Source organism: Rhinoderma darwinii, chromosome 3 (genome assembly GCF_050947455.1).
Source record: "Rhinoderma darwinii isolate aRhiDar2 chromosome 3, aRhiDar2.hap1, whole genome shotgun sequence".
NCBI lineage: Eukaryota > Metazoa > Chordata > Amphibia > Anura > Rhinodermatidae > Rhinoderma > Rhinoderma darwinii.
Genome location: NC_134689.1, coordinates 131,203,390 through 131,217,312, shown reverse-complemented (window position 1 = coordinate 131,217,312; position 13,923 = coordinate 131,203,390). Strand labels below are relative to the sequence as shown.

Sequence of the window (13,923 nt, the reverse complement as noted above, 5' to 3'; positions counted from 1 at the left end):
ATGAATATAAATCGCCCGTCAGCATCTATCTGCACAGCGTTTAGGCGGGATTCACACGACAGGGTCCCGCCCGAGCCCGAGTGTCGGCTGGTAAAATCGGCCATTTTGCCCGGCCGGTTTGCATAACGTTTTGCATCCGTTCCGGGCAGATCTGGACAGTGACATCAGCGGCAACTCCTGAAGGGGAATCCCCATGTGTTCGGGGATTCCGCTTCAGGAGTTTCCCCTGATGTCACTGCCCAGATATGGACAGAGACATCAAGCGCTCTGTCCAGGAGCGAAATCCACAAAAACACGGGGATTCCGCTCCTTCAAGGAGCTAAAGTGGGGCTAGCACATAGCAGAGCGGGGAGATACCTCCCTGCTCTGCTATAGTGGCGTCGCTACAGTAGTAGCAGCCGCAGCAGCTGCTAGCGGTGCCATGGAAGGTGTCGCCGGGCCAGGGCGCTTTTAAAACAAGCAGGGGAAGGGAGCCAGCGCAGTGCTCCCTTCCACCTGCTGTAGACCCCGGCCCTGCCACACAGTGTACAGTGTACAGCCATTCGTCCGAATGGCATCAACTCCTCCTCCTCACATGCACTCTGCGCTGTGAGGAGGAGGAGATAGAGCGCAAGCGACGGAAAACCCGGCCATCACTCGGGACACATTCCGGTGCGTGTATTACCCGGCCCCATAGACTTCTATGGGAGCCGGGCGGCCGCCGGGTACCCGGCCGAAAATAGAGCATGTCCTATTTTTTGACGGCCAGTTTTCCCGGGCGTCAAAAAAATCGGTCGTGTGAATAGCCCCATTAGGGGTCTATTATTCCTAATGCAGCCAGGTGCCGGCCGATTTATGAACGGCCGGCACCCGGCTGGGAAACCCTGTCGTGTGAATGAGGCCTTACCTCCCACCTAAGGGATTTGTGTATAAGCATAGAAAACCCGCAGGAATAGGATGAATAACAGGAGTGGCTAGACCATTGAACCCAGGGTCTATTCAACACACGTGGTTTAGCAGAAGTCAAATGTGTTTCCTGTATACACAGGATGTGTGGGGAATACTTTCAAACCTGTGCGAAAACCATAGCTCTTTTCCTAGCGGAACCCAAACCCCTAACGTTCCATGACAGAACCGTGATCATAGCCATTTGACATATAACATATACGCTCCATAGAAGGAGTAGTACCAAGTATGCATACATCTGTACTGTAAACAAAACCAGCACAGTTGTGCAAGGCATCAAACCTCAAAGGTCTCTGAGGCAAAAGTAGAACACATATACCATATAACGTAACAGTACATTGTCCGGTAAAGAAAGAAAACATTAACAATGACAACAGAGTCCCTTTGTCATGGTGGCCAAACATATACGGGGGAAGAGCCCATGTGTCAGTATATGAAATGAATACCTATTATCTAGCAAAATGAGACAGTAAAAGAAATGTATGACAGTTATCTAGACATCAATATACCAAGGCCGACAATTAAAGTATATATAAGAAAAAAAAAATATGACAGGGATGCAGCATAGCTTCCACTTTGCGAATATGTACAAGTTCAAGGATACTAGTAGAAAAGAAAAAAAAGCAAATGGAGTCTTGTAGCCATCTCTCGTTCAGGAACGTATCGGCCAACGTAGTAGTAATACAGGATGTCCTACAAAGTCTCAGCTCCGTCTCGGCGTCGGTCGTTGGCGGCTCACCCAGTCATCAGCATCTTTCGGGGTCACAAAAAATAATGAGCAGTCTCCATCCACAACACGAAGCCTTACATGATATGCCATAGAATACGGGATATGTAGATCTCTAAGCTGACTTTTCACCGACATGAAAGTAGCTCGCCTTTTCTGCAGCTCAGCGCTGAAATCAGGGAATATGGATACCGCTGCTGCATTGAATCGGATATCCTGTTGTTTGCGGGCCAAGCGTAAGATCAAATCCCAGTCATTGCTATTCAGTAAGCGTGCCAGCATTGGCCTGGGAGGTGCCCCCGGTGGTAAGGGTCGAGATGGTACTCTGACCCCTCTCTACCACAAAGGTAGCAGAGAAAACTGCATCCAGAAACAGCTCATGCAGCCATTTGACCATAAAGTCTATAGAATCCTGACCTTCAGCCTTTTCAGGCAACCCCATAATCCTCATGTTTTTTTTAGGCGCAGCCGATTCTCTAGGTCATCAGACTTTTGCTTCCATAACTCAGCAGCCTCTTCTAAGGCTGACAGGGCCCTGGGCACAGGGTCGATCCGATCCTCCAGACCAGAAATACGTTCTTCAGCATGGGATATGCGTTCTCCCATAGCCTCCATATACTGTCTAATCAGGCCTATGTCTATTTTAACCTCGTCCAGCTTACCTGTAAGTGAGGTTTTACAAGATGAGATCGCCAGTTGCAGTTTATCTGTGACGTCTTTCAGGGTAAGTTCAGGCTCTACTGAGGAAGAAGTCCCAGCGGCAGCCGTTCTTTCCATCCCACGTGCGCGCTGAGGCATTGGCGAGCGCCCGCCATCTTGTCCATCACCGCAAACAAGCTCCTGCAGGTTCTCAGCCGCCGACTGACCACGAGTGGGACCCATTACCCTCTCCTCGTGCTCTAGGATGTCTCCAAACCATCCGGAGGTACTTTGAAATAGGTAGGATGTCGGCAGGATTAATACAAAATGGGATCAGTACGGAGCTACTGTCTCATGCGGCTGTACTTGTTGCGTGCCAAGCCACGCCCCCAGATTAAATAAATTTTACTGTATATGGAAGTAAATGACCCAATGACTTTATAATATTCAGTCAGGTATGTAGTGATGGAAGTGCAGTTCTCTTATATTTGATTATATATTGCTGCAGAATTCGTGAAACTATTTGCCCCAATTGTGGACACTTATCAGTAAAGGGGCAGAATACAGCGTAAGAGATTTGATATGTTGGATTAGCCATATGGACAATTGTTCACACTTATGCAAATTTTATTTAACCCTCGCCAAACCCCCTCCCCCCTCCCGTTAACAGTCACATTAAAATAGATCACCCCTCTGAATTTTGGCAGGCAAACTTATTTTTTTATCCATATAGCTGTGTATAGTATAGTGGAGTCTATTAAAGGTGTTACTTCCATTTTGTACGCTATTAGGCTATGTTCACATGGGGTATTTTGCCGAGTTTTTTTACGCGGAAACCGCGTCGCAAAACTCGGCAAAAACGGCCCGAGAACGCCTCCCATTGATTTCAATGGGAGGCGTCGGTGTCTTTTTCCCGCGAGCAGTAAAACTGCCTCGCGGGAAAAAGAAGCGACATGCCCTATCTTCGGGCGCTTCCGCCTCCGACCTCCCATTGACTTCAATGGGAGGCAGAGAAAGCGTATTTCTCGCTGTTTTATGCCAGCGGCTCTCAATGGCCGCAGGCGAAAAACGTCGCGATAATCGCCGCAAAAATCGGCGTGCAGGGAGAGGAATATCTGCCTCAAAGTTCCAAACGGAATTTTGAGGCAGATATTCCTCCCCCAAAATACTCCGTGTGAACATAGCCTTATTATGTATGTAGCAGAAACGGCAAACTGCTTATGGCAAACACAAAAATAAGCTAACGCTCACTGTTTTCAGCCACCAGTATTGCTTTGAAGAGATTATTTTGTTACTTTTTTGTTAGTTTAAAGGGGTTGTGTGGTTACAGCAAATTAATATTTTTGTATAATTAAAATCGACACAATTATTCAATATACTTTCTATATTAATTCCTCATGGTTTTCAAGATCTCTGCTTGTTGTTATTCAGTAGGAACATTCATTGTTTACATCCAGTGGATAAAATTCGGTCCATGGTCATGTGATGGACACACAGGTGCACGGCTCGTTACACACAGTTTGTGTATTTGAGCTGTGTCTTCTAACGATCCCAGCACCTGTGTGTCCATCACATGACCATGGACAGAATTGTATCCACTGGATGTAAACAATGAATGTTCCTAACGAATAACAAGCAGAGATCTTGAAAACCATGAGGAATTAATATAGAAAGTATTGAAAAATGTATTACTAATAATTATATAAAAATTATTTACTGAAACTGGGCAACTGACAGGATGTGGGTTTTACACAGGAGTTTTTCCTAGCAGCAGGAGTAGTAGTAGTTACTTAGATAAGTAACATATACTAGAATTGGGTGGATTTAAAGGGGTTTTCTCACGAGAGACATTTATGACACACCCACAGGATATGTCAAATATTAGATAGATGCGGGTCCCACCTCTGGTACCTGCATCTAACTCCAGAACGGGCCCCCTAAACCCCATTCAGCCGCTGTGTGTTGCGGCTGAATGAGGTGTTTTCCGACCATGAAAAACTTTATATGGTTATGAGTTACGTAAACAGCGTAACTCGCTGAGCACAGCGGCTGAATGGGGTTTAGGTGGCCCGTTCTGGAGATAGATGCAGGTCCCAGAGGAGGAACCAAAAGATGTGATTTTTGCGGCGGAATCGCACCGTTATCAACGCAAAAGTACCATTACTTGCCTATTTGTTGCGGGTTTTACATTCCCATTAAATTCAATATGGAAAACCCACAACAGAAAAGCAACGAAAACGCAGAGAAAATGGACATGCTGCGAATTAAAAAGTCTGCACCACAGGTCAATTTATGAATGTTTTTGCGGTGGTTTTTTTTCCGCAGCGTGGGAATGAGATTATGTAAATCTCAATCACTTTGCTGCTACTTTAACCCCTTGCGTACCTTCGCCGTAATAGTACGTCGCTGGCCGCTCATTGCAGCGTACCTTCGCCGTACTATTACGGAGCAGGAATAAACTGTCACTATGTGAAATCACATAGTGACATAACAGCGGCGGCAGCTGTCATTGACAGCTAACCGTCTCTGCTACCGGCCTGGGGACCAATTAGCAGTCCCCAATGCCGGCGATTGCTGTGATTGGTCAGTCTCTGAAGACTGACCAATCACAGCCGTCTGTGACGTCGTCTGCAGGAGAAAGCTCCTGTCACTTTCTCTGATCTCCTCACTTCTGTGAGATACGTGAGGAGATCAGAGAAAGCGGTGTAAAAAAAAAAAAAAACACTATTTTTATTAACCCCTTCCCGAAAATGGGCGTATAGTAACGCCCTGAGGATGAAGCGGGCACAGAAGCTGTGCTCGCTCCATCTTCATCGGATGTCGGCTGTAATATACAGCCGACATCTCACTGCAACTACAGCGATCACTGTCCTCTCCGATCGCTGTAGTTTAACCCCTTAAATAGCGACATTTAAGTGATTGATACAGAGGGAGGGTGCACCCCATTGCCCCCCCCGAGGGTTCTGATGGTTGCAGTGGCAACCAGGAAGCCTAGCAACGGCTTCCTGGTTGCCAGGTACGGGAGCCTATTAGGTCCTGCCCAAGGCAGGACGTAATAGGCTCAACTGTCAGTTGTAAAGTGACAGTTACAATGCACTGCACTACATCATTACATACAGAAGTAGTGCAGTGTATTGTACAGGGGATCAGAAGATCAGATCTTCCAGTCCCCTAGTATGTGTAAAATAAAAAGTGAAAAAAAGTAAAAAGTTTTAGATAAATAAATAAATAAAAGTTTTACGTAATAAAAACAATAATCGCCTTGTTTCCCTGATCAAGCCCATTATAATTAGAAAAAAATGAAAAAAAAAGACAAAAACTAGACATAATAGGTATCGCCGCGTTCGTATTGGCCTGACCTAAAAAAATATCATATTATTTATCCCGCACGGTGAACACCGTAAAAAAAATACCATAAAAAACAATGGCAGAATTTCCTTTTTTGGTCACGTTTCCAAAAAAATGGAATAAAAAGTGATCAAAAAGTCGCATGTACCCCAAAATGATACTAATAAAAACGACAGTGTGTCACGCAAAAAACAAGCCCTAACACAGCTCCGTCGACAAAAAAATAAATAAGTTATGGCTCTCAGGACATGGTGACACAAACATTTTATTTAGAAAAAAGTGTTTTTATTTTGTAAAAGTAGTACAACATATAAAAACTATATAAATTTGGTATTGCCATAATCGTATCAAACCGCAGAATAAAGTAAACATGTTGTTTATACTGCACAGAGAATGGCGGTAAAAAATTATAAAAAAAATAGTGAAAGAATTTCTGTTTTTTGGTCTCACCTCACAAAAAATGGAATAAAAACTGATCAAATTATCGCATGTACCCCAAAATTATGCGAATAAAAACGACAGCTCGTCCCATGAAAATCAAGCACTCACACAGCTCGTCCACGGAAAAATAAAAAGTTCTGACTCTTGGAACGCAATAATGCAAAACGACGGCCCAGACTAATTTATGTGTGCAGCAGTTCTTCACCTAAAACCCCACGTCATCATTTGCAGCCCCCACTGGTAGACCCTGTAAATGCAGCGAAAACGATTACATTTTGGGGTCTATGCTACATATGGGGCTAGTGAAGAAGTCAAAGATTAGGCAATGCTGGAGTGCGGATATTTTGTACAATACCACGGACACCCTTTAGAAGTGCGACTCCTGCACCCAAAAATCCAGCCTGTGCATGAAGGATTGGTTCAAAGCGTACGTCACTATCCATGGATCATTAATTTTATTATTCATTCTCCCCATTATTACATTATCCTATTATGACCTGTTGCACTCCGCCCAGCTTATATATACCCTGATGTACTCCACATAGCTTACATATACCCTGATGTACTCCGCAGTTTACATATACCCTGATACACCCTGCCCAGCAAACATATACCCTGATGAACTCCGCCCAGCTTACATATACCCTGATGTACTCCGCAGTTTACATATACCCTGATACACTCCGCCTAGCAAACATATACCCTGATGAACTCCGCCCAGCTTACATATACCCTGATGTACTCCGCCCAGCTTACATATACCCTGATGAACTCCGCCCAGCTTACATATACCCTGATGTACTCCGCCCAGCTTACATATACCCTGATGTACTCCGCCCAGCTTACATATGCCCTGATGTACTCCGCCCAGCTTACATGTACCGATGTACTCCGCACAGCTTACATATACCCTGATGTACTCCGCACAGTTTACATATACCCTGATGTACTCCGCCCAGCTAACATATACCCTGATGAACTCCGCCCAGCTTACATATACCCTGATGTACTCCGCCCAGCTTACATATACCCTGATGTACTCCGCCCAGCTTACATATACCCTGATGTACTCCGCACAGCTTACATATGCCCTGATGTACTCCGCCCAGCTTACATATGCCCTGATGTACTCCGCACAGCTTACATATGCCCTGATGTACTCCGCACAGCTTACATATACCCTGATACACTACGCCCAGCTTACATATGCCCCCACATTATAAACTGAAACACCAGTAAAACACTAAACAAAACTACTACCAAGCAAAATCTGCGCTCCAAAAGCCAAATGGCGCTCCTTCTGGGCCTAGCAGTGTGCCCAAACAGCAGTTTATGACCACATATGGGGTATTACCGTACTCTGGAGAACTGCTTAACAATTTATGGGGCGTATGTCTCCAGTGGTACAAGCTGGGCCCAACACATTGGGCACTGAAATAGCATATATGTGGAAAATGTCAATTTTCAATCTGCAACATCCACTGTGCACTAATTTCTGCAAAACCTTTGGGGGTCAAAATGCTCACTACACTTCTAGATGAATTCCTTGAGGGGTGTAGTTTCCTAAATGGGGTCACTTCTCGGGAGTTTTCACTGTACTGGTACCTCAGCGCAATGCAACATGGTGTCAAAAACAAATTTTGTAAAATCTCCACTCCAAAAACGAAATTGCACTTTTTCCGTTTAGACCCTTGCCGTATGTCCAAATAGCCGTTTACAACCACATATGGGGTATTTCCGTAATCAGGAGAAATTGTGTAACACATTTTGGGGTGTCTTTTCTCCTGTATTCCTTGTGGAAATGAAAAATTCTGAGCTAAATCTACAGGTCATTGGAAAAAAAAATAATTTTCATTTTCACGGACCAATTCTAATAAAATCTATAAAACACCTGAGGGCTCAAAATGCTCACTACACCTCTAATTTAATTATTTGAGGGGTATAGTCTCCAAATTGGGATCACATCTGGGGAATTTCTACTGTACTGGTACTTCAGGGACTCTGCAAATGCGACATGGCCCCCAGAAACCAATTCAGCAAAATCTGAGCTGCAAAATCCAAATGGTGCTCCGTCCCTTCTGAGCCCTGCCGTGGGTCCAAACAGCAGTTTATTACCACATATGGGGTATTTCCGTAATCGCGAGAAATTGCTTTACAAATGTTGGGGTGCTTTCTCTCCTTTATTTCTTGCAAAAATTAGAAATTTTTACGTTTTTCCAGAAAAAAAGTAGATTTTCATTTTCACAGACTAACTCCAGAAAATATAGCAAAATACCTGTGGGGTCAAAATGCTAACTATACCCCTAGATAAATTCCCTGAGGGGTGTAGTTTAAAAAAATGGGGGTCACTTTTGGGGGTTTCCGCTGTTTTGGCACCACAAGGCCTCTTCAAACCTGACATGGTGCCTAAAATATATTCTGAAAAAAAGGAGGCCCCAAAATCCAAGAGGTGCTCCTTTGCTTCTGAGGCCTGTGTTTCAGTCCATTAGCGCACTAGGGCCACATGTGGGATATTTCTAAAAACTGCAGAATCGGGGCAATAAATATTGAGTTGCGTTTCTCAGGTAAAACCGTCTGTGGTATAGAAAAAAATGTATTACAAATGAATTTTGTAAAAAAAAATGAAATTTGAACATTTCAGCTCTACTTTCCTTCAATTCCTGTAAAACGCCTAAAGGGTTGAAACACTTTCTGAATGCTGTTTTGGATACTTTGAGGGGTGCAGTTTTCAAAATGGGGTGTTTTATGGGGGTTTCTAATATATAGGGCACTCAAAACCACTTCAGAACTGAACTCGTCCCTGAAAAAATAGCTTTTTGAAATTCTAAAAAATATGAGAAATTGCTGCTAAAGTTCTAAGCCTTTTTAACGTCCTAGAAAAATAAAAGGATGTTCAAAAAACGATGCAAACATAAAGTAGACATATGGGAGATGTTAATTAGTAACTATTTTGTGTGGTATTACCATCTGTTTTACAAGCAGATACATTTAAATTTGGAAAAATCATAATTTCTTCATATTTTCTCAAAATTTTGGTGTTTTTCACAAATAAGCAATGAATTTATCGACCAAATTTTTGCACTAACCCAAAGTACAATATGTCACGAGAAAACAATCTCAGAATCAATTGGATAGGTAAAAGCATTCCAGAGTTATTACCACATAAAGTGATACATGTCAGATTTTAAAAAATGGGTCTGGTCCTCAAGGCCAAAATGAGCTGGGTACTCAAAGGGTTAAGTGCTATGGAATTTCCACACAGAATTCGGCTGCGAAAATTCCACAGCGTTTACGCTATGCGGGAACAAAGCCTTAAGCCTTCCTTTATATATTTCTTCTGTTTCAGTTCCGGCTTTAGATTTAAAAAAATAAAAAATACATTAAAAAATCTGCAGTAATTCTGAACTGTGTGCACAAGGCCATAAGCTTATAGTATTTCAATGTATATGCAATGTATAACGGAATGTCCCTAGCATTCTCATTCATAATATTGTCATTTCCAGATGTATCTGCCACCGGGAGAACATTAAAATAGCAAACTAGTCAAAGAGTATATCATTCTTGTTTACCAGCTTAAAGACAATACGTCCATTTTAGATGGTTGTTTTTCCTGACAGATCACATTCAATATGTGGTTTATCACATTCCATGATCTATGCCCACAGAACCACAAGACCTGTGCAAATAGATCAACAGAGTGTACTTGCACACACAGGAATTTATGTCACAAGGAGAAAGCCATTTTGCCAACATTTTGAATATAATGAAGTAAACCGTGCCAATCCAATACCGTGAACAAAACTGAAGACTCCCAAATAGATTTTTTTTTTTTTTTAAATGAATGCTAACTTTCCAAACAATTTATGCTAATCTAATAATATATCGGATATAGATCAACTTTGTAATTTACTTACTGCTATAATTTTGTTGTTATCCCTTTCTGTAAACTGCTGTCCACCCCCTGTTGTCAAGCAAAATCTGTCCCTAGTTACAGACTGCAGAAGGTGGAGGTGTGTCTCTTCACTGCCTAATACAAGTCTATGGAGAGGGGTGCAGGAGCAGAGTGAGAAAGACAGACAAATGTTCTGCTGCTTTATGGTAATCCTTACGGTCTCACCACAGTGCTGGGTTCTCAGCTACACTCATTACACTGCTGTATGGTCTTCATGCTGTTGCAGCTTTTATACATGTGATAGAGATAGGGGAGCAGGATTTTCTCTTTTATGTGTGCAGTGTAAAGACAACATGATAGCCTTTAGGCTCTGCCCACTAGTTCACAGAAACTGAGAAATAGAGATAGCACTTGCAGAATTAAATACTGCTAAAACCTGAGGGATAAAAGTCATATAATGGCCAGAAATAGTGTTGTTCCTCATGTACACACTACAGCTTTTTCTGAAGTCACCTTAAAGGACGAGTGTCGCGAAAAAATTTTTTTTATATCAATTTGCTTTTAGTGTTTTATTTTTAAAAAAATTTATTTATTTGTGTGTTTGTGTTTTACTTTTTTTTATTTTTTCACTTTTTCTTGTCTATGGGGGCTGCCATTTTTTTTTTCCATCTCTGTATGTGTCAATTAACGTCACATACAGACATGGAATATGGCACATACAGCCCCATAGTGAATGCGAACGGGCCCGTTCCATCCACTATGCTGTACGCCGTCTGTGTGTGAACGGCGCATGCGCCGCTCCCACACAGTCCAAATTGAAGGTATTCGGCCGAGCGACGTCCGGTGCCATTTTCTTGTGGACCGGAAGCCGCGGCCGGACAGTAAGATTACTACTTCCGGTCGCGGCTTCCGGACTTGTGCACTTGGAGCAGGTAAGTTAGGTCTGTGTATGTACATGTTTTAGTGTGTGATTACTACTGTATGTAAACCTACTACACTGTGTGTTAGCTCAAAAAATGGCGACACAGTGTAGGAGGTTTGACCGTTCAATCCCCTCGTTTCTCCCGGCACTAGCCAGGATAAAGGAGGGGGGATTCTGTGAGCTCACTAGAGCGAGTGTGTATTCTCAAATTTTGCAGCATAAAGCAATGTGGTTGCTTTACCACATGCCAATGCTGCAATTTTGGGAATTGCTCCATCTAGTGACCAGCACTGGGAAAGGTTATAAATTAGAATCTAATTTATAATGTTTCCTGACTCGTGAAAAAATTAAAAAAATGAGAACAATGTTTAACCCCTTAGTAACCAGCCCATTTTAGGCCCTAATGACCAAGCTATTTTATTCGTTTTTCTATAGTCGCATTCAAAGAGCTATAACGTTTTTATTTTTTCGTCTACATAGCTGTATGAGGACTTGTTTTTTGCGGGATTAGTTGTGCCTTTTAATAGCACCATTTTTGGGTACATATAATTTTTATATTAACTTTTATTAACCTTTTTGGGGGGGGGATTATAAAAAAAACCTGAAATTCCGCCATTGTTCTATGCGTTTTTAAATTGACGCCGTTCACTATGCGATGTAATTAACATGTTACCTTTATTCTATGGGTCGGTACGATTACGGCGATACCACATATGTGGAGGTTTTTTTATGTTTTACGACTTTTGCACAATAAAAACACTTTTGAACTAAAATTAATTGTTTTTGCATCGTCGCTTTCCAAGAGCCGTAATTTTTTTATTTTTCCATCAATGTAGTGATTTTTTGGGCTTGTTTTCTGCGGGACGAGACGTAGTTTTGAATGGTACTGTTTTGGGGTACATGGGACTTATTGATTAATTTTTATTATGACTTTTTTGGGGGGCAATGGAAAAAAATTGCAATTTCGCCATGGTTTTTTGCGTTTTTTTTTTTTACGGTGTTCACTTTGCGGTTTAAATTACATATTAACTTTATTAATGGAGTCATTACGGTCGCGGCGATACCACATATGTGTACTTTTTTTTTTTTTTTACACTTTTACTAAATAAAACCACTTTTTATGGAAAAAAATGATTTTATTTATTTTTTTACTGTACTTTTTATTAATAATCTTTATTTCACTTTGATGACTTATTTCATTAGTCCCACTAGGGGACTTTACTATGCGATATTCAGATCGCTGCTATAATGCTCTAGTATACTTCGTATACCAGAGCATTATTGCCTGTCAGTGTAAATCTGACAGGCAATCTGTTAGGACGTGCCTCCGGCACGTCCTAACAGGAATATGTCCAGGGCAGACCTGGGGGCTTTTATCAAGCCCCCGGCTGCCATGACACCCCATCGGAGACCTCACTCCCTCTGTAAACAAAGTTAAATGCCGCGGTCGCTATTGACGGCGGCATTTAACGGGTTAAACGGCTGCGATCGAAGTAAACTTCGATCGCGGGCGTTGGAGCAGGAGCTCAGCTGTCATCAGACAGCAGAGCCCCGGCTCCTGCCTGCACGGGAGACCCGTGCAGGACTTAGACTAGGCTGACGTGAAAAGGCGTCAGCCTAGCCTAAAGCCCATTAGTGACCGACGTAAAAAGGCGTATTGGTGGTCACTAAGGGGTTAATCACTTATACACTAACTGTTTAACTAAAAAAAAAAATTATAATTCTAGCGACACATTCCCTTTAAAAGTTAGGTACGCTTTAAGTTAAATACTAACACTCACTCTTCTGCTCCCCCTCCCCTCTCCATAGACTTCTATGGGCAGCACTTTTTGACAAGTCATTAGGAATAATTGTGGGGATCCAACCGCTGAGACCACAGCAATCCTAAAAACCAGGAGGTCCTAATTGCCATGAACAGTGGAGGGGTGGTTGCATATGCTGACTCAATTATTAGATCACCAGTTTTCTCAGTCATGTTACAGGGGACTCTCCCTTTGTTGAACACTGCAGTGAGTTGTGATGACCCATAGCCATGTAGCCAAATGCTCACATGAAGAAATATATTATAAGTGTGTATACAATCCATAAAATGCCAGTGTGCGGAAATATTATCCAACCATTGATAGAAAAAATGCAGACCTATCTCTCTGGAGGAAAGGTTACCTGCAGGAATGAGACAAATCTTCCCATTTGTACTTGAGAATCTCCCTCCACAATACTTGATTCTGGAGCTATGAAAGGAATCAGAAATATGACATACCAATTAATAGTGCTGAGGGAATTGTTCAATGTTCTCTTTTGCCACCCATTCTGATAAAAAAAAAAAAATTTGAAAATTGCACTCATGGTAGGGGAAATCTCTTTTGGTTATGCCCCTTTCCAACAAACGTTCCGAATACAAAAATAAGTTAAATTTAAAAAGTTTGCCCTGCTGGGAAGTTGTCTTAAAGTCATACACAATAAGTGGGAAACCTAAGATCTTAGCAAAGCATTTATGCCCAGGTCACTCATAAATAGAATATGCTTAGCCATCATTGTTCTTTATTCATCACAGAGTAATGATCTCTTAGCCTTAAAATAGGTTTATGTCCTTAACACCTTCCCGACATCTGGCGTATCTATACAGCGCAGGTCGAGTGGGGGGAGTATGGAGTGGGCTCACGGGCTGAGCTTGCTCCATAGAACGAGCGTGTCGGCTGTATTTTACAGCCGACACTTCAGTGTGACGAGCGGGATCCCGTTTGTTTAACCCCTTAGATGCCACAGTCAATAGCAACCACGGCATCTAAGTGGCTAGAAACAGGGGGGGGGGGTAACACCCTGTAATGTTGCAACGGCCCACCTGGGCTTTATAGGAGACTGTAAATATAACGATATGTTGTGATACATTAGTATTGGAGCATATTACGCAAGCGATCCAACAATCTCTGGTTCAAGTCCCCTAGGGGAACTAGTCAAAAAGTATGAGCCGAAACGTTGCACTTTTGGGGTCAATAAAGCACCCTCTAT

General features: G+C 42.5%; 1 protein-coding gene across 1 annotated transcript in view; it reads right to left on the bottom strand.

The window, feature by feature from the left end:
- WASHC4 (WASH complex subunit 4) overlaps positions 1–13,923 on the bottom strand; it is a 109,721-nt gene that overhangs the window by 62,129 nt on the left and 33,669 nt on the right. The window contains exon 6 of the mRNA XM_075856759.1: positions 13,078–13,145. Coding sequence (XP_075712874.1) covers positions 13,078–13,145 — 68 coding nt within the window. The remainder of the gene's footprint in view (positions 1–13,077; positions 13,146–13,923) is intronic.